The 18,438-nt window shown below is 45.7% G+C and overlaps 1 protein-coding gene across 5 annotated transcripts in view; it reads left to right on the top strand.

Annotated features, from left to right (window-relative positions):
• RNF215 (ring finger protein 215) overlaps window positions 1-18,438 on the top strand; it is a 60,906-nt gene that overhangs the window by 30,191 nt on the left and 12,277 nt on the right. For all 5 annotated transcript variants that reach the window (XR_003859190.1, XR_003859189.1, XM_029619651.1 and 2 more), the window contains exons 4-8: window positions 524-609; window positions 1,943-1,997; window positions 7,978-8,082; window positions 9,025-9,141; window positions 9,233-9,370. Coding sequence is in view for 3 of the 5 variants with exons in the window: in XM_029619651.1 (XP_029475511.1) it covers window positions 524-609; window positions 1,943-1,997; window positions 7,978-8,082; window positions 9,025-9,141; window positions 9,233-9,370 (501 nt within the window). In the remaining 2 variants the exon portion in view is untranslated. The remainder of the gene's footprint in view (window positions 1-523; window positions 610-1,942; window positions 1,998-7,977; window positions 8,083-9,024; window positions 9,142-9,232; window positions 9,371-18,438) is intronic.

Genomic DNA, 18,438 nt, shown 5'->3' with positions numbered 1-18,438 from the left:
TCCATAAGCAAAGCACATCAAGCAGCACCATCTGAATTTTGAAGACTGCTCATCACCCAGTAAAAAAGTGGCTAGCACTAAATATTTTTTTATAGGTTATCATATGGCTTGGAAATAACTGCACGGAGCGGCAGTTGCTACCCTGAAGAGAAACATGAGGTAACTTGCACGGCACAGAAGATACTACCATAAGAAGCTTGCTGGGCAGACTGGATGGACCATTTGGACCTTTTCTGCCGTCAGTACTATGTTACTGTGTGTTTTCCCCAGACTGCTCATTATTGAGGAAGGAATATCTTCTATACCTGAAATTTTGATTTTATAACTGCACACAACTCTTGAACATATGTTATCACTTGTGCACTTATTGTTTGTAATCTGCTTTTGAGACTATTTTGGAAAAAGGCAGAATATCAAATTTTTGGAAATGAGACCCTTCCTTATCTGTGCTACCCTGGCTGGTAATTCTCTTTCTGCTTGGTTCAGTGCTCTGCAGTGTCCTTGTGTTTTCTTTCCCTTGCAGCTGGATGTGTCTCAGGTTCTCTCCAAACCTGTGGTTGTGATCCAGACCTCTGAGAATGTCACCAAGCTGCTGAGTGCTCTGATACGGTAAGAGGAAGTAGGTTTGGAGCCTGTTCCCCGGGCAAGGGCTAGGATAATATTCGTCCTGACATGGGGCAAGTACAGAGTCATAAATAATATATAGGCTCCCTGCACTCCCTTCCTTAATTCATAACATGCTGAAGATAGATATATATATATATATATATATATATATATATATATACACACACACACACACACATGGAGCCTAATTCTAAGACTGGAGTTCTGAATTGTTCTGAAGCAGCACAGTGTCTGCTGGGTGAAGCTAAGTTCTGTTTTGAGATGGACATTAAGTTGACCTCCAAAAACTAGCATTAGCTGACCCTATCCAGGTGTCAGCTGAACACACAGAAAAATGTCTTCCCAACCTCCACCCTACTCTTTCTGCGTTGTTCACCAGAATGCCACTACCTGAAGTCTGTATGGATTATGTACGTATATTTACTAGATTAAGAGCCCTGAGTGTTACAAGGGAGCCATGTTGCACCTGTATCTATATGTACACACCCAGAAAAGAGAGCAAAAACCAGGCAAATCAAGTCTTGGTCAGGGACGGATTCTCAGTTTAATACAATGTTCTGTCCTGGGGCCTTCAGTGACGGGTTGTAAGTGGGAGGGCAGTTCTCATGTGAGGTGAAGCATGTGGGAGCTTTCAGGACACACATTTTCAATGTTGAATTTTCAGAGGAACAAAAGCAGTACTTTTTCTTCAAGCAAGTGTTGCAACCGCTCTTTGTACAGGCGGCCGAGAGGAGTAAAACGGCGCAACGCTTGTGAAAATGTCATAGATGCTCACAGTTTTCCTCCCCTTGCCTAAATACGCCTCTGGGAGTCCGTGCGTTACTTCTGTTGGGGGCTTCTTTAGCTAAGTCATTGTAGCTGGGTAAATGGTGATGTCCCTGAGCAAATTGCTCTGACAGGACTGTTTTCGAAGCCTTTTACCCAGGTTAGTTTCTATTACCCGGGCAAATTCCCTCTCCCTCAGCGATGGCTTTTCCAGTGTGCCTATTTCTAGCCACAGGAAACAGAAGTCCTATCCCAGGGGAGGTGGGGGAGAAAGGCACCGTGTGGCCTCTTGATCCTCAGTCTGCCACTTGGCATATGCAGGTACCTTGTAGGCAATCTTCAAAAAGGGAAAACTGCTCAGGTATCCCCCCCCCTTGAAAAAGACCTGCAGGGTTTTTGTGGACTAATGTGCGCACGTCCCGTGCAGCAGCGCAAGCTATTCAGAATTGTTCCTCTTCAGGGGCTGTTCTTAATGCTTTTTTTTTCCTAGAATGGTAGCTGCATAAATTCAGGAAATCTAATTAACACTATTCCCAACTTTCTGTGCTAGGGGCCTGCGGGCAACAGCAAAGATGACATACCATACGGTGCTACTGGAAAACCTGGTACGTAACTGCAGGAGATTGCTAGGAAGGGTTTATGCAATTTGTTTTCTTGTTGTCATGGCAATGCTGACTTTTGGTGTCTGTGGCCATGATGACAAAGCACCGGGACTCAACTACTGTTTGTGAAACAAAATATCAGTGAGTTTGAAAAATCAAAGGGTCTTGCAGTTAGGCTCCTAGATTGGCCCTTTTAGAGTCTAAAAAGCAGGTGGCTGCAGGGGCAGAGTTAGGTTCAGGGGGAAAAAAACAGGCACTTGGTACTGATTTTCAGCACAGCCACTTAACTTAAGAGCGTAAATCAGAATAACACAAGTCAGAGAGAGAGAGCACTATCACTGGCCGGACCGATACTATGGAACACCATGCCCATAGAGGTAAGACTTCAGAGATTGCAAAACTTTCAAGAAGAGCTTAAAGACATGGCTCTTTAGAGAAGCTTTTTCACAAAGAGAGCGTGAAAGAGAAACGCTGAAAGCTGTACACAGCACTAGCACTTTTAATATGTATGTACGTCTTGGTTTGAATGTATAATCTAACAGTCTTTATTGTAGTCACAGGTCAGTTTAGACAACACTGAACATATAGCCATTATTATGAAATTTTGTAACCAAGCTTATCAGGCACCCCATTACCAATAATAGGAACAGATGCATGTATAACTTACTATGGGGGTCATTTTTCAAAATGCGATAAGGCGTTTTCGCATGCTTTAAGGGCTTATCGCATGCGAAAAGCCCCGTTAAGCATGCGATAGGCCCTTACCGCGTGCGAAAACGTGTTTACCGCATGCGATCGCACCATATCGTATGGTACGATGCAAATTCCAAAAATAGGAGTTAGGGGCGGAGAGTGGGCTGGGTTAGCCTGTTTGCGAAGAGCTATCGCACAGCCGTAATGCCGATTTTTAACTACACCTCTTTCGATTGCGTTAGGCTGTGCGATAGCAGCCATGACCATGCGGTAATGTTTCATTGCCATATGCGATGTCTCCCGTAAGTCTGATTTCAGCTGAATTGACAGGTTCAGAGCCTGAGAGAGAGTGAGCCTGGCCATAATATCATGGCCCATAGGTAGGTATTTGTATCCCTATGGGAGGCCCACCTAGTAACTCCAGGTGGGGATTAGGTAAGCGTGTAGGGGGTTAGGGGCCACTTTGACATTCTAAGTGATACCCACGAACAGAAAAGTGGTCTCGTGTGAAGATTTGCTGGCCTTCGGAGTGAGGAAACTCACTTCAAGATGAGATTTGGGCAAGGTTCTCTCAACCTAGCTTGATGGGGTCTCTCTCTCTCTCTCTCTCTGTCTGGCACTTATCGCAGAATCTGAAATGGTATCGCAATTTGCACTAACTTAGCTCTTCGCGCAGGTAATTAGCAAATTGCGATAAATGCTATATTAGCATAAAAGACGCCCCTTTTGCTATCGCATGCGGTACTTACCGCATTTTGATAAATCCACCCCTATATGTGCCTCTATGTAAACCGTTGTGACGGTATAGAAAAGATTTTAAGTAAATAGCAGACTGACGTTTAGATAAATTCAGCTTAATTTCTGAGCTCAAATTTAGGGGCTCAGCTTTTTTTTCTTTTTTTTAATATTGGCCTGTGAATATCACAGCCTTGCGTTCTGTGCTGTGATATCGTTTCTGTAATGCTGAATGTGTTCACACCTGCTGTGTATATTGGGGGCTGCTTCATGCGTGTACTCTTCCTGTTTGTCAGACATGCGTATGCTCTTCCTCTTTACCAGGTGGCACTTGCATTTAATCTTTTCGGCTGTTTGGGTTGGCCAAGCACGAGTACATGCTGCATATACCATCTTTCTTATAGTGTGATTGGGCTACAGAGGTTCTGCCTCTATTTCAGGATTCTTGCTGCAGTGATATTGTTTGTGCATACCATGCAAGTTGCTGTGAGGATTGTATTGTCCGTGTGAGATACTTTGATCACTGTGTATCTGTTGTTCCCTGTACATACCAAAATCAGTCCAGACTCTTGGACTTTGCCTCCCTTCCAGCAGATGGAGATGGAAAAAGTTTCACTGACACTGATACACAACCTGGGGTGCCACCTGCAGTCCCTTGGTATTTCTCTGTCTCTAGCAGATGGTAGGTTTAGAAAAAAAAAAGGAATAGATAGTCTCTTGGAGATTTCCTCCCAGGAGGTTGGCAGGTCTTAGTGGGGCTAATCCTCTTAGTTATGAGGAGGATGAGCAGGGAGTTGGGGACCCTTATTGCTTGGTGCTTCACCGCCGTGGGTAGAAATCTGGTGGTGCCAGTTCCCTCTCCCCCAGGAGGACTTGCAGAGCCTGCTGCCACTCTTTTTCTAAAGGGAAGTAATTTTTGTCTTTTCTGTAAAGCTTCTTTAAAAAAAAAAAAAAAGTTTGCATTTTTTTTCTATATCTATCGACCGAGTGAGAGCAGGGGCTCAGCTGCAGCGATTCTTGCGCTTTAGGCTTCTCAGACGGCTGACTCTACGCTCAATCTGGGCATACTGTGTGCGGCGATTCACATGGCTGTCTCGTGCCGGCTTATGTTCCTGGGGGAGAGGGCAGCTCAGGGATGACCACAGCATCAGTAAGACAGCACTGGTCTGGAAGACTCTCAGGTGCATCGAGGGACGCAGCGGGCCCCTTCTTGATTAGCGCAAGAACAGTGGCCATTTTATCTTCTATTGTGGCTGCTTCAGAGACTGTGGGAGAGGGGGGGGGGGGGGAGGATCTCCCTCTGCCGCTGTCCCTGGCTGATCTGAGCCCTGGGGAGCCTGTGGAATTCAGTTGAGTGAGGACGAGGACCTCCTGGGGGAGGATTCTCATCCAATGTCATCCTGTTGCACCAGGAAAGCCACAGGGTGGCTTGGTTTCAAGCAGGAGGGTTCAGTAGGTCTGCAAACCAGGAAGAGCTCCAGGGTTTCATGGGCTACGGGGGCTACAAGGGTTCAGTGAGTCTTTGGTATGCCCACACAGTCAAACGTTGTGAACGAACTGAAGATTCAGAGGATGTGGATATGCCTGTAGAGGACCCTCCTGAGGTGGATCCTTCTTCAGCAGGACAGGATCCGGAAGGGGGCTGGGAAAAGCACCCTGGCTGTTGAGAGGGACGATCGAAAGTTGGTTTGTCTCTTCCATAGGGAAGAATTGGGGCCCCTGATCCTCTATTTCCTTAAGTAGCTAGGGATAAAGGTTCCATGATATGAATCTGATCAAGAACAGGTGGATCCGGTCATGGATTTATTTTATTTATTTAGATTCTTTTTTATACCGAAGCATAGCAGAGTGCCTTCACTCCGGTTTACAGTGAAAAACAACTTCATAACGCACAAAACAAATGGATGGCTTAAGAGGTCCGGTGAAGGCTTTTCCTTTCTATAAGTCAGTTAAGAAGTTAATGGTTAGAGAGTGGGGTACTCCAGAGACTAGCTTGAAGGTTGGTAGAGGAATGAATAAATTATATCCTTTGCCTGAAGACAGGCTTGAGCTGTTGAGGGTTCCAAAGGTGGATGCCTCAGTGTCTGCAGTAACTTAAGACAACCATTCTGGTAGCTGGATCTGCAGGATAGGAAACCGGAAGTCTATCTCAAGATGATTTTTGAGGTCCAGTCTCTCATGGTGGCTTGGTCGGGTCCAGTTGTGTCGCTAAGTGGATTTGGAAGTTCCTGAGTGGATAATTACCACTGAAGCCAGTCTCTCCGGATGGGTAGTTCTATGCCAAGCTCATCCGGTAGAGGAAGCATTGTGGTCTATCAAGCGCTTAGAGACTAGAATGGTGCAGTTCGTGCTACGTGCCTTTCTACCCATCTTGTGCATGGTGGCCAGTGAGGATCTTGTCAGACAATGCAACGATGGTGGTTTACATCAACAGACAGGATGGTACCTAAAGTCTCTAGCAGTGGCTCAGGAAGTCCAGGAGTTAATTTGCTGGTAAGAGCAGCATCTGGCGTTACTAGTGGCTTCTCACATAGCCGGGATAGAAAATGTGCAAGCGGATTTTCTCAGTCGACAACAGCTGGATCCTGGAGAATGGGAGTTGTCTGAGGAAGCAATGCATCTCATCTGTTGCAGATGGGGCAGATCCCACATGGACTTAATGGCAGCTCAGCGAAATGCCAAGACATTGCACTTCTTCAGTCACAGAAGGGAACACAGAGCAGAAGGGGTCAATGCCTTGTTTCTTCCTTGGCTGCGGAGTATTCTCCTGTACGTGTTTCCACTGTGGCCGCTGGTGGACAGAATATTGCAGCATATAGAGATTCATCTGGGAGATGTGATTCTAGGGGCACTGGAGTGGCCTCGGCAGCCATAGTTTGCAGATCTGATCAATCTAGTAGTGGATAGGCCATTGAGGCTCGTTCTTCTACCAAAGCTTTTGCACCAAGCTCCCAGATTTTCAGATCAGATGGCTCACTTCTGTCTTGCGGCTTGGCTTTTGAAAGGAAACTCTTAAGGGAGAAATATTTTGAGGATGTCATTTCCTCTGTTGCAAGCTAGAAAGACTTCCACCTCCTTGGTGTATGTGAGAGTCTGGAGAGTTTTTTAGACTTGGTGCGTGGAGCAAGGGGTTGAACCTACTTGAGCATCCGTAGCGCATATTCTGGCCTTTTTGCAAAGAGGGATGATGAAGGGGCTAGCCTTTAACTCTCTCAAAGTTCAGGTGGCGACTTTGGGCTGTCTTTGAGGCAAAGTACAGGTAATGGCTCTTGCTGCACATCCAGATGTGGTGTGTTTTCTCGGGGGGGGGGCAAAGTATTTGCATCCTCTCATACAGAAGTTGTGGCCCTCTTGGAGCCTTAATTTGGTCCTTAGGCTCCCTTCGAGCCTTTTAGAAGGGCTACTATGAAAGATCTCACCTTAAAGGTGCTTTTCTTGGTGGCAATTTGTTCCGCTAGAAGGATTTAGGAGCTTCAGGCTTTCTCATGTAGGGATCCTTTGAGAATTTTGGATTCTGGTGCCTTCCTTTCGAAGGTGGTGTCGTTCCACTTAAGTCAATCTGTAGATCTTTTCCAAATTTGGATGCTACAGCACCTCACGAGAGAGCTGCGACTCTTGGTTGTAAAGCGGGCGTTGTTGTGGTATCTTAAGGTCAATAATAGCTTCTGGTTGTTGGACCATCTTTTTATGCTATGGAGTGGTGCAAAAAAGGGTCATAAAGCTTCAAAAACCACCATAGCGTGGTGGTTGAAGGAAGCTATAGGTTCAGCATTCATCAGTCAAGGTTGTCCTATCCCTGAGAGGTTAAGGGCTCACTTTTACTCGTTCTCAGGCAGCTTCCTGGGCCGAATGTCAACAGATTTTGTCACAAGAGATTTTTTGGGCGGCTACTTGGAAATTGTTGCACATTTTTCACCAGGCATTATCGTTTGGACACTCAGGCCCCAGAGACCATGGGCTTTGGTGAAACTGTAATTTGAGTGGGATTCTCGCAGTCCCACCCTGGTTAGGGAAGCTTTGGTACATCCCAGGAATCTGGACTGATCTGGGTACGTACAGGGGAAGGACAATTTTGGTTCTTACCTGTAGTACCACAGATCATTCCTGAGTCCCACCTAGTTGATATGGAGAGAATTGGAGAGACCGCTTAATCTGTTGTAATTAGTCTTAAGAATGGCACAGGTTTTGATTAGTTCCTCGTGTTTAAGGTTGTAAAGATTTATCCATTATAAGTTTCCACTTCCTACTGCCTGTTCAGGGGATATGAGTACTTTTTTTTTGTGGCTGTGATCGTTGGTATCTTGGTTTGGGAACTTATCAATACTGAGGGACTGCGGGTGGCACACCAGTGTCAGTGAAATTTTCTCTGTCTCCATCTGCTGGAAGGGAGGCAAAACCCAGGACTCTGGACTGATCTGTGGTTCTACAGGAATGAAAATTAGCAGGTAAGAACCAATTTTCCTTTAAGTCTCAGTAATTATGCAGTTGTGCTTCTTTGGCTAATTGAAATTCCTTGGGGATGGGGGATTTAACTTTTTTTTTTTTTTTTTTGCAGGGAGTGACGCTCACACTGTGGTCAACATGTGGGCGCTTCAGGGGTGGGCTGTATGGAGAATGGCAGGGTGTGATCTGTACAGGAGAGACCAGCTCGCAAGTTCAGGTATGCAGGCTCTTACAGCAGGTGTTGTTATTGCAGATATTCTGTAATGTGAAAATCTTCTTGAGCTTTGTAGAATCATTAGATTATCCCAATGATAACTTTAATGCAGAACATCTTGGCTATCTATATCGTTCTGTACTCCAGATGAGCTATTAGATCTCGGCACCAGAATACCTGGTTTCTGAAATTCTCCAAATTTGTTGATTGAAGACCTCGCATGGGAAAGGGTTAAAATGTATTGTCCATGGCTCTGAATTCAGTGGGGGGGGGGTTCCCCCTGTTCCATTATTCTTTGCTTTTTTACATTCCAAGTCAGCTGATTGGCAGGAGCACTTCAAATCGATTCCCAGATTAATAGTAGAATAGTTGTAGGGGTGATGCTAGAACAAGGTTCAAATGTAGCACCAAAGGATTGGATTAAAAAACATTAATTCTATATTTTTGTCTTGATGAACCTGGACATGAAAACTAGGACCCTAAAACTCAATAAAGCCACATTGTGTTTAGTAGGAAGCAGGTTTGACAAAGGGGAAATATTATTTAGCAGGTATACATGTGTAGGTTAAAAAGAAAACAACTTTCAGTGAGCATGTTGTATCTTGGGGAAAGGTATAATAGATATACAATAAGAAACAAAACTATGTAAGAATGAAACAAGTGTAGATAAATTTGAGGGGGGTTGAATTCAGTGCACTGATGTCCTTTACAAGCACACCAGTGCCTTATTGGTATTTGTTCAATCATATTGCAGAATAGGTCATGTGGGCTTGTAGGAAGGCCAATATAGAACAGAGAATTGAGAGGGTGAGAGTTGTTGGAGATGGCCAATGGAACTGGAAAGTGAGAGTGTGAGGGAGCAGATAATGTGCCTGCTACAATCACCTGATTAATTGCTGACATTAGCACAGTCTTTCCTCCCCTTCTCTCCTGGGCTCTCTGCAGAAATATCTCCAGCAGCTCTGGAACACTATCCTGCTTGTTGCTCTGATCTTGTGCACAGGACTCATGGTTCAAGCCCAGCGGCAGTCCCGACAGCACCAGCCGCGTGATGACATTGAGGTGAGTGGCATCCTGCTGCTTCGTCCCCCGCTGCTGGGACTGATCGCTCTGGCACAGTGCAGAGACTCACTCATTTCCTCTGAATTTGCAGCGGGACTTGAAGCAGCACATAAAACGGAGGATTTCCACCCTGAAGACTCGAAGATACCATCCTAGCAAACACTGCAAGATCCAGGCTCCTGAGATTGAGAACTGCGCTATCTGCTTGGACCAGTTTCATAAAAATCAGGTACAGCCCCCAGGAAAAGGAGTAAAAACAAACCCTCCATACTGGGGGGTGGAGAGAGTGTATTGGAGGGAGATGGGGATAAATGTTCATCCCATTACACAGGTGTATCATGGTGCTCCTGCCTCTCCCTACAAGGCTAGAAATTGTGCTGGGTCATGGCATCCAAAAGATTTTTTAAAAAGCTGCTCTGCAGCCTGGGCTTGCAGGTGTCTCCTCCCATACCCAGGGAACAGGGCCTGGATAAGTAATAACATGGATTTGTACATTGCCAGCTATGCAAACACAGCACCAGATGCTTTACTATTTTAACACTCAAAAAATAGTCTGGTTTGTGATTGATAGCCTGACCTTACCATTTAGGGATGTGGCCAACATTAAGCCTTCCGGGAGATCATAAAAAAACCATATCCTCTGTTTCCTTTTTTTTTCAGTCTGGAAGATTCCTCCTGTTTGTATACTACTAGCTCAAACAGAACCAGGGTTTGGATCTGGCGGCATGAGCTTTCATTCATAACTGCTGGGGGATTTTTCCTCTCTTTTATATTGCTCCTCCTTTCCCTCTCCCTCAGTGTATCTGGTCTGGTCATTGCAGTGATGGTTCTGGTACCCTCTGGAACCCTGCATTCCTGAACATACCCAGATCAGTCCAGGCAAGTGGGTTTATGCATCCCTACCAGCAGATGGAGGCAGAGAACAAAATCTTTAAGGCACTGCTACATAAGAGTGCTACCTGCAGTCCCTCAGTATTTCTCTGTCTGCAGCAGATGGTAGAAGTGCATACCTGCAGTCTTGACTGATCTGGAGTTGGAGATTTGGAGCTGCTCCCTGAGGTGCCAGGTTCCTTAATGGGGCCATCCCTTGGGTTGAGCCAGGGGGAGGGGGGAGGGGTTGGATACCCCTGGCTATAGCTGCCCGCTGGTTCCAGGGCCCCTGATAGCCAGGGGACTGGCTCCCTTTTCGTGCTGCGAGATCCCCTTCTGGCTCCCTCAGGGAAATATCCCTTTGGGGGTTTTTTCTTGCCTTTTTGTTCCTTTTGTAAAGTTTTATTTAAAAAAAAAAAAAAAGGGGGGGGGGATTTAAATTTTTTCTTATAAGGATTACATGGGGAGAGCTAGCCTGCGGTACAGTGCCGGGGCGGTAAACTTCCGTAAGTGTTGGGGTCGCTGAGGGAGTGGGAGCTGCATGTGCCAGCATGATTTCTGTGAGTTCCCCGGCAGGGATCTGTCCATGCCTTTGCCCCACGGCTTGACTTTGCTGCAGGCAGCCATTTCTTTTTTTAGTGGGCCCATTTTCTCACAGCTTCCGATCCGACCTCGTAATTAGGAAAGTCTCCCCAGCGGGGATCAATCCTTCCGTGTGCCATGGTTTTGGTGTGTTTGGAGCCGTTTTCATGTGCATGATTTTCCCGTCGCTGCCATGCCTGCCGCATGCCTTTGGAGTTTGAACGGTGACACGGTGTAGCTCAATTTGGAAAGGAGAGTGCAGCCACGTGGTGCAGCCTATCTAGGAACAGAGCGCACGCTTGAGCCAATGCAATCTGGATGGAGAAACCACATGTGGAGGCCTGTAGGATCTGCGGCACTTGGTCGGCCTACTTAAATTCCCTCTCTCTGTGCACAGGGTGTGCCTCAGGGGGAGATGGATCCTCCACTAAGGGTCCTCTTGCTCGGCGGGGCCCATGGTAGGGTCTAAGGTGGAGGTATACGTCCTCACTGCTCCCAAAGGGGATCTTACCAAGGCTTATCTGCATATTCCCATTCGAAAGGACCATGAGAAGTTTCTGCAGTTAAAGATTCTGGGTGGGCATTTCCAGTTTCAGGCCCTTCCCTTCGGTCTAGCCATGGCTCCTCGAACCTTCACAAAGTTGATGGTGGTGGTAGCAGCGGCCTTGAGGAGTGAAAAGGTGTTTGGTTCACCCATACTTGGATGATTGGCTCATCAGGGCAAAGATGGAAGAGGAGTGCGCTCATTCAGTGCAGTGAGTGCGGCATCTCCTGAGCTCCTTGGAATGGGTAATCAATGTGGCAAAGAGCCACCTGGTCCCATTTCAATCTCTGGAATACCTAGGAGCTCGTTTTGATACCCTGAGGATATCAAAACGAATTTGTTGCCAGAGGATGTGGTTAGTTCAGTTAGTATAGCTGTGTGTAAAAAGGATTGGATAAGTTCTTGGAGGAGAAGTCCATTACCTGCTATTAATTAAGTTGACTTAGAAAATAGCCACTGCTATTACTAGCAACAGTAACATGGAATAGACTTAGTTTTTGGGTACTTGCCAGGTTCTTATGGCCTGGATTGGCCACTGTTGGAAACAGGATGCTGGGCTTGATGGACCCTTGGTCTGACCCAGTATGGCATGTTCTTATATTCAAGATATCTGACAGTGGATAGGTTGGTGAAGTTGCAGGAGCAAGTTTCTAGGCTTCTACATAACCCAGATCCAAGGGTCTGGGATTACCTGCAGGTCATGGGGTCCATGGCCTCGATATTGGACCTGGTTCCGTGGGCCTTTGCTCATATGCGGCCGCTGCAGAGGGCGTTGTTGTCCCAGTGGGATCCGAAGTCTGAGAAGTATTTTGTCCACTTGCCTCTGAGGAAGGATGCGAAGTCCAGCCTGGAGTGGTGGCTGTCGAGGAGCAATTTGGAAAAGGAAATGGACCTTGAAGTTCCAGATTGGGTGGTTCTGACCACAGATGCCAGTCCAAAGGGCTGGGGAGCAGTGTGCCTGGGACATTTGGCCCAAGGTGTCTGGTCGATGGCAGAGAAGGCCTGGTCTATCAATCGCCTGGAGAAGAGAGCGGTGCGCAGAGCTCTGGAGGTGTTTCTGCTGCTGGTCCAGTGTCGAATGGTGCGAGTATTCTCAGACAGTGCGACGACAGTGATTTACATCAACCGCCAAGGAGGAATAAAGAGTCGTGCCGTGGTTCAGGAAGCTCAGCTGCTGTTTGTGTGGGCAGAGCAGCACTTCGAAGGGATTGCAGCCTCTCGTAGCAGGAGAGGACAACGTGCAGGTGGATTTCTTAAGCCGGCAACAACTGGATCCCAGGGAGTGGGAACTGTCCCCGGAGGCTTGGAATCGCATTTGTGCCGGATGGGGAGTGCCTCAGCTGGATCTCATGGCGATGGGAGCCAACATGAAGACATCAAGATTTTTCAGTTGCAGAAGAGACGTTGGATCGATGAGACTAGATGCTCTAGGGTGTCCATGGCCGATGGATTCTTCTGTATGTGTTTCCTCTGTGGCCGCTCACAGGGCGAGTGCTATGTCACATAGAAGTGCATCCAAGGTCAGTGGTTCGCGGACTTGGTGCATCTGTTAGTGGATGGTCCTCTCCAATTGGCTCATCTGCAGGGGTTGCTGCGGCAAGGCCCCATATTTTTTGATTGGGAGGATCGCTTTTGTCTCTTGGCTTGGCTTTTGAGAGGCAGTGACTGTGCATGAAGGGATATTTGGAGCCGGTTATTTCTACCCTCCTCCAGGCTAGATGTCCTACTTCCTTGGCTTATGTTAGGCTTTGGAAGGTGTTTGAGTCCTGGTGTTGTCAGCAGCAGTTGTATCCTCTGCTGGCATATTTTGTCTTTTCTGCAGCAGGGTTTGTCTTTATAGTTTGCTCTCAGTCCAGGTTTCGGCCTTGGGTTGTCTCGGGCAAAGTACGGGGCAGGACCTTGGCTTCTCATCCCAATGTCGTCCGTTTCCTGAAGGGGGTGAAGCATTTGAAACCTTCGGTTCGCAAGGTCTGACCGTATTGGAACCTCAACTTGGTCTTGACGGTTTTCTGTGAACCTCCTTTTGAGTCTGTAGGTTGAGCCTCCTTGAAGGATCTTACGTTAAAGATGTTTTTTCTGGTGGCAATTTGCTCAGCCAGATGTATTTTGGAGCTTCAGGCTCTTTCTTGCCAAGACCCTTTCTTACGTATTTCTAAAGATAAGATGTTGAGTACAGTGCCTTCCTTTTTGCACGTGGAAAAGCCAAAAGTGGTTTTGGCTTTCCATGTGAATCACAGTGGAATTGCCGGGCTTTCCAAAGTGGTCTCGTGATTCTACTATGGGTAGAGATCTTCAACTTCTGGATGTTCGGCTTGCTCTCTTGCATTATTATTTATGCTCCCCCCGGAATACTGGAAGCAGACCCATCATCCATCATAGAACTTACAGCAAAACACCTAAATTCCAGAAAACCTACCATCCTCATGGGAGATTTTAATCTGCACGTTGATATCCAACCTCATTCTACCAACTGTAAAACTCTTCTCTCCTCTCTCAACAATATGGGTTTCAGACAAATAGTGACTGAACCTACCCACAAAGCAGGCCATACGCTGGACCTTATATTCATAAATGAAGGTATCACAACCCACACCACTCCAACTTGCACTCCAATACCTTGGTCAGACCATAGAATTATATCATCGGTATTAAAAATAAAAGATCTTCCACCACAATCCACACAACCAATAACTATATCGTTTAGGAAACAATGCTCAGGAGACCAACTCAGTGAACACCTGGCCAAGGAACTTGAACACCTAGACCTTTCCGACATAAATTCAGCAACTTCATCATGGACCAACATCACTAAAAAGGTTGCAGATCAAATTTGCCCCATGACAACTAAATCCATCAATCCAAACAAAGACAACAGGAGACCCTGGTTCACACCGGAGCTAAAAAATCATAAACACGAGTTGAGATGCAAGGAACAAAACTGGCGAAAAAACCCATCTTCAACCACCCTCCTCATCTACAAATCATGCCTTAACTCATACAGAAACAACATCAACACAACAAAGAGAATATTCTTCTCCAAAAAAATCCACCACCTCATTTTTGATTCAAGAGCTCTTTTCTCCTTTGTATCAACCCTCACAAAACCCCCGGCACCTACCATTCCAGACGATCAAGCACTCAATAAAGCGAACGAACTGGCAGACTTCTTCGACAACAAAATCACCTCACTCCTAGCCCCTCTCAAGGGACCATCTACACATCCAATACATGTAATCAACCTCAGCCCCCAATCATCGCTACCAACCGCCCAACAAACACCACACTCAACTGCTCAACAACCACCACTCCCAACAGATCAACAACCATCACACCCAAATGTCAAACAACCCAACACTTCACTACCAGTGCTCAACACTTTTGAACTCACATCCTCTTTAGAAATAGAGAATATTCTCAAAAAGATAAAACCATCCTCCCATCCATCAGACCATATTCCATCCAACAAATTGAGTCTGATCACCAACACCATAGCCAAACCTTTAGCAGACATCATTAACTGCTCCTTCACCCAAGGACATGTCCCGAACCAACTCAAGTTAGCCATGCTCAAGCCGATCCTCAAAAAACCTAACTTACCTACCACAGACCCAGCTAACTTTAGACCCATAGCAAACCTCCCTTTCATTTCCAAAGTCATGGAGAAAGTTGTAAACAAACAACTTACTGAATACCTTAACGAAAACAATATCCTCGCCTCAAACCAATTTGGCTTTCGTAAAACTATGAACACCGAATCATTATTAACATCACTATCCGACACTATCATTTTCAACCTAGAAAAGGGCCAACCTTGCCTCCTCGCTCTCTTGGATCTCTCATCAGCGTTTGATACCGTAAACCACTCATGCCTCCTGCAACGCCTAATAGACATCGGCATTACAGGAGTAGCTTTTAACTGGTTCAAATCGTTTTTGGAGAACAGATCATACAAGGTCAAGATAAATAACAAAGAGTCTCATACCATCGAATCCAAGCGGGGGGTACCACAAGGATCATCCCTCTCCCCGACTCTTTTCAACATTTATCTGCTCCCACTCTGTCAACTTCTCACCAACCTTAAGCTAAGACATTACCTATACGCGGATGATATTCAAATCCTCATCCCTATAGAAGATTCCCTACACAAAGCTTTATCATACTGGAATAAATGTCTATCAGCTATCAACAATCTACTCGCCAGCATCAACCTGGTTCTAAACAAAAACAAAACTGAAATCCTCATTATAGCACCGGAAAACTATACCCCCTCCTCACATTATAACACTAATCAACATCCGGACACTGCAGGGCTCTCCACCACGCAACAAGTTAGAGACCTGGGAGTCATCATAGACAGCAGACTCAATTTCAACAAATTCGTCAACAACACAACAAAAGAATGTTTCTTTAAACTTCAAACATTAAAGAAACTTAAACCACTCCTCCTATACAGAGACTTCCGCATGGTTCTACAAGCCATCATTCTCACTAAGCTGGATTACTGTAATTCTCTCCTCCTAGGCCTACCAGCATGCACCATCAAACCACTTCAGATGGTCCTGAACGCCTCTGCAAGAATTCTATCAAATGCCAAAAAAAGAGATCATATCACCCCAATCCTCCACCATCTCCACTGGCTTCCGATTAAATTCAGGATCCAGTTCAAGTCTTTAATGATGATACATAAGGCCTTACACAACATCGCACCTCTCAACCTAACATTTCAAATTCAACTACACACATCCGTGAAACCAACCAGAAGCGCCTATCAGAACAGACTAATCACTCAACCGGCGAAATCCGTTCTGAGGAAATGTGCATTATCCACAGCAGGCCCTTCACTTTGGAACTCGCTACCTCCAGACCTTCGTCTTGAACCATGCCACCCTACATTTAAAAAGAAACTTAAGACTTGGCTGTTCAAACAAGCTTTCCCCTAGAGCTAAGAACACGTTGAAGAAAATGTAACCTACTTCGATTAATCTGTACAATGTTAAAACTTGTTTACTTAATTTTCAATGTTCAATTGTAAAAACTCCTGTTTTATTCTTATTCTGTTCTATGTAAACCGCTAAATGTAGCGACAGTTATTGTTCCTTGTGAACCGGGGTGATATGTATATTATACAGGAACCTCCGGTATATAAATCATTTAAATAAATAAATAAATAAATTATTTGAAGGTCACCAATTCTTTCAGACGTTCATATCATCTTTATGTGGTGTTAGGTGGAGCGAAGAAAAGGGAGAAGAGATCGAAAGCTACTTTAGCCCAGTGGTTAAGAGGCTATTTCTTCGGCCTGTATTTGTAAGGGTCATGTTGTCCCAAGTGGCCTTAAAGCACATTCCACTAGAGTGCAGGCAGCCTCTTGGGATGGAGTGTCAGTTGCTGTCCCCTCAGGAGATATGTAGGGCTGCAGTTTGGTCCTCACTGCATACTTTCACCAAGCATTAACGATTGGATGTTCGGGCGCCAGAGGAGGTGGCTTTTGATGTGTGTTGAGAGCGGGTCTTTTGGGTTTCTGCCCGGTGTAGGGTTGCTTTGGTACATCTCACTTGTCTGGACTGATCTGGGTATGTTCAGGAAAGGAAAATTCGTTCTTAACTGCTAATTCTTTTGTTCCTGTAATACCACAGATCAGTTCAGAGACCTGCCTCTGTGCTACTGCCAAAAGACTGATTTTCCTGGTACTCATCTGTGTGATTTTGAAATTTTCCTTATCTATTGCGACAGTTGAGTTAAGCAGTTGACAGGATGTTTTGGGTCCTGGAGTTTTGTATGTTTCCAATGCAGGGGAACCCAACCCGGGGTTTTTCTAGTTCACCCTGGGAGAGTAGTATGATTTGTAATCTTGGCTTGGGTATAGGTCAATACTGAGGGACTGCAGATGGCACTCTCGGTTTAGTAGCAGTGCCTCAAAGCTTTTGTTCTCTGCCTCTATCTGCTGGTAGGGATGCATAAACCCACTTGTCTGGCCTCATCTGTGGTATTACAGAAATGAAAATTAGGTAGGAAACAATTTTCCTATCGCGGGTCTCGAATCTAGATACTAGGTGTTACCTTTTGAGCGATGACTGTAACTCCCTCCCTCCCTCCCCCCCAAGGGCTCAGAGTGCTGCCTTTGTAGCATACCTGCTGATGGGGAGCAGAAGACCCAAAGGTTTCCCTCCCACCAGTAGGCAAACACTCTTGTCAAAAATATGCAAAAAGCAAATCGTTCCTGACCAAAGGGTCTTACAGTCTAAAGTATTATCTAAAAACCCACACACCTGTCGCCAGTAATTTTGCATTTTTACACAATCAGTAATCATGTGGCATAGTGTTTCAGACTGCACATTATATTTTATACAGAGATCAGATTCCCAGATATTCATCTGCTTCCCCAAACTACATGTTAAATATATTCTATGGATAAACTTGAAATGTATTTCACATAAGTAGGCAAAGTGTAAATGCTGGTAGAGATTTATAAAGGCAATCTTTGTCAGGCTCTGTGACCGGCACTCCCAAGTCATCAGACCATTTGGATGCGAGGCCTAGCAAATGTCCTTTAGCCAAATTTGCATGCAGGTGCAAGGCCCATATCACACTTTTATTAAATTTGGGAGTGGTATCAAAGAATGAGTCTTCCTCGTTAGTGTAAGTAAATCGGAATCCCCCTGGCCAGCTGATGGCAGTAGTGCCGAGATACACACAAAACTGTTCTTGGGGAAGGTCCCACTCCTCTTGCAGTTGGAGAAAAGAAAATAAGGTTTTAGAATCCTCTATCAACTGATGAATAGCCCCGAGCTTCCCAATCTGTGAACACCTTTGAGCCTAGCCCTGGGGAGAAATCAGGGTTCGCCCCTAGGTTAGAAAAGGGGATTTGCAGGGGATCGACTTAAACTTTTCCTCCACCAAACTCAAGCCCTGCGCAGCACTTTAAACCAGGGAAGAGATGGTACCATAGCCGCTAGCCTACGACCAGACATATGAATTAAGTTAATGGGGTAATACAGCGCCAAAGCATCCTTCATTAGATCCTCAGTATCAAACTTATGGTTACCTGCCACCCAATCCTGACTGAATTCCATCCAACAAGCAACATTGTACACGCGCAGTTCTGCTATCCCTCCTTCCAGTTTACCTAGTTGAAGTGTGTCTAGCTTAATAAAGGCCCGTTTTCCTTCCCAGATGAAGGAAACTAGCATAGAGCGAAAGGCACGCAGGTCTTTATCTTTAATCCAAATGGGAAGCATTTGTATACAGTGTAGCACTTTGGGGGAGTATGACCATTTTTATTAGGCGCAGCGTCCCATCAA

This window comes from Rhinatrema bivittatum, chromosome 11 (assembly GCF_901001135.1).
Source record: "Rhinatrema bivittatum chromosome 11, aRhiBiv1.1, whole genome shotgun sequence".
NCBI classification, from domain to species: domain Eukaryota; kingdom Metazoa; phylum Chordata; class Amphibia; order Gymnophiona; family Rhinatrematidae; genus Rhinatrema; species Rhinatrema bivittatum.
This window is presented reverse-complemented; position numbering and strand designations above follow the sequence as displayed.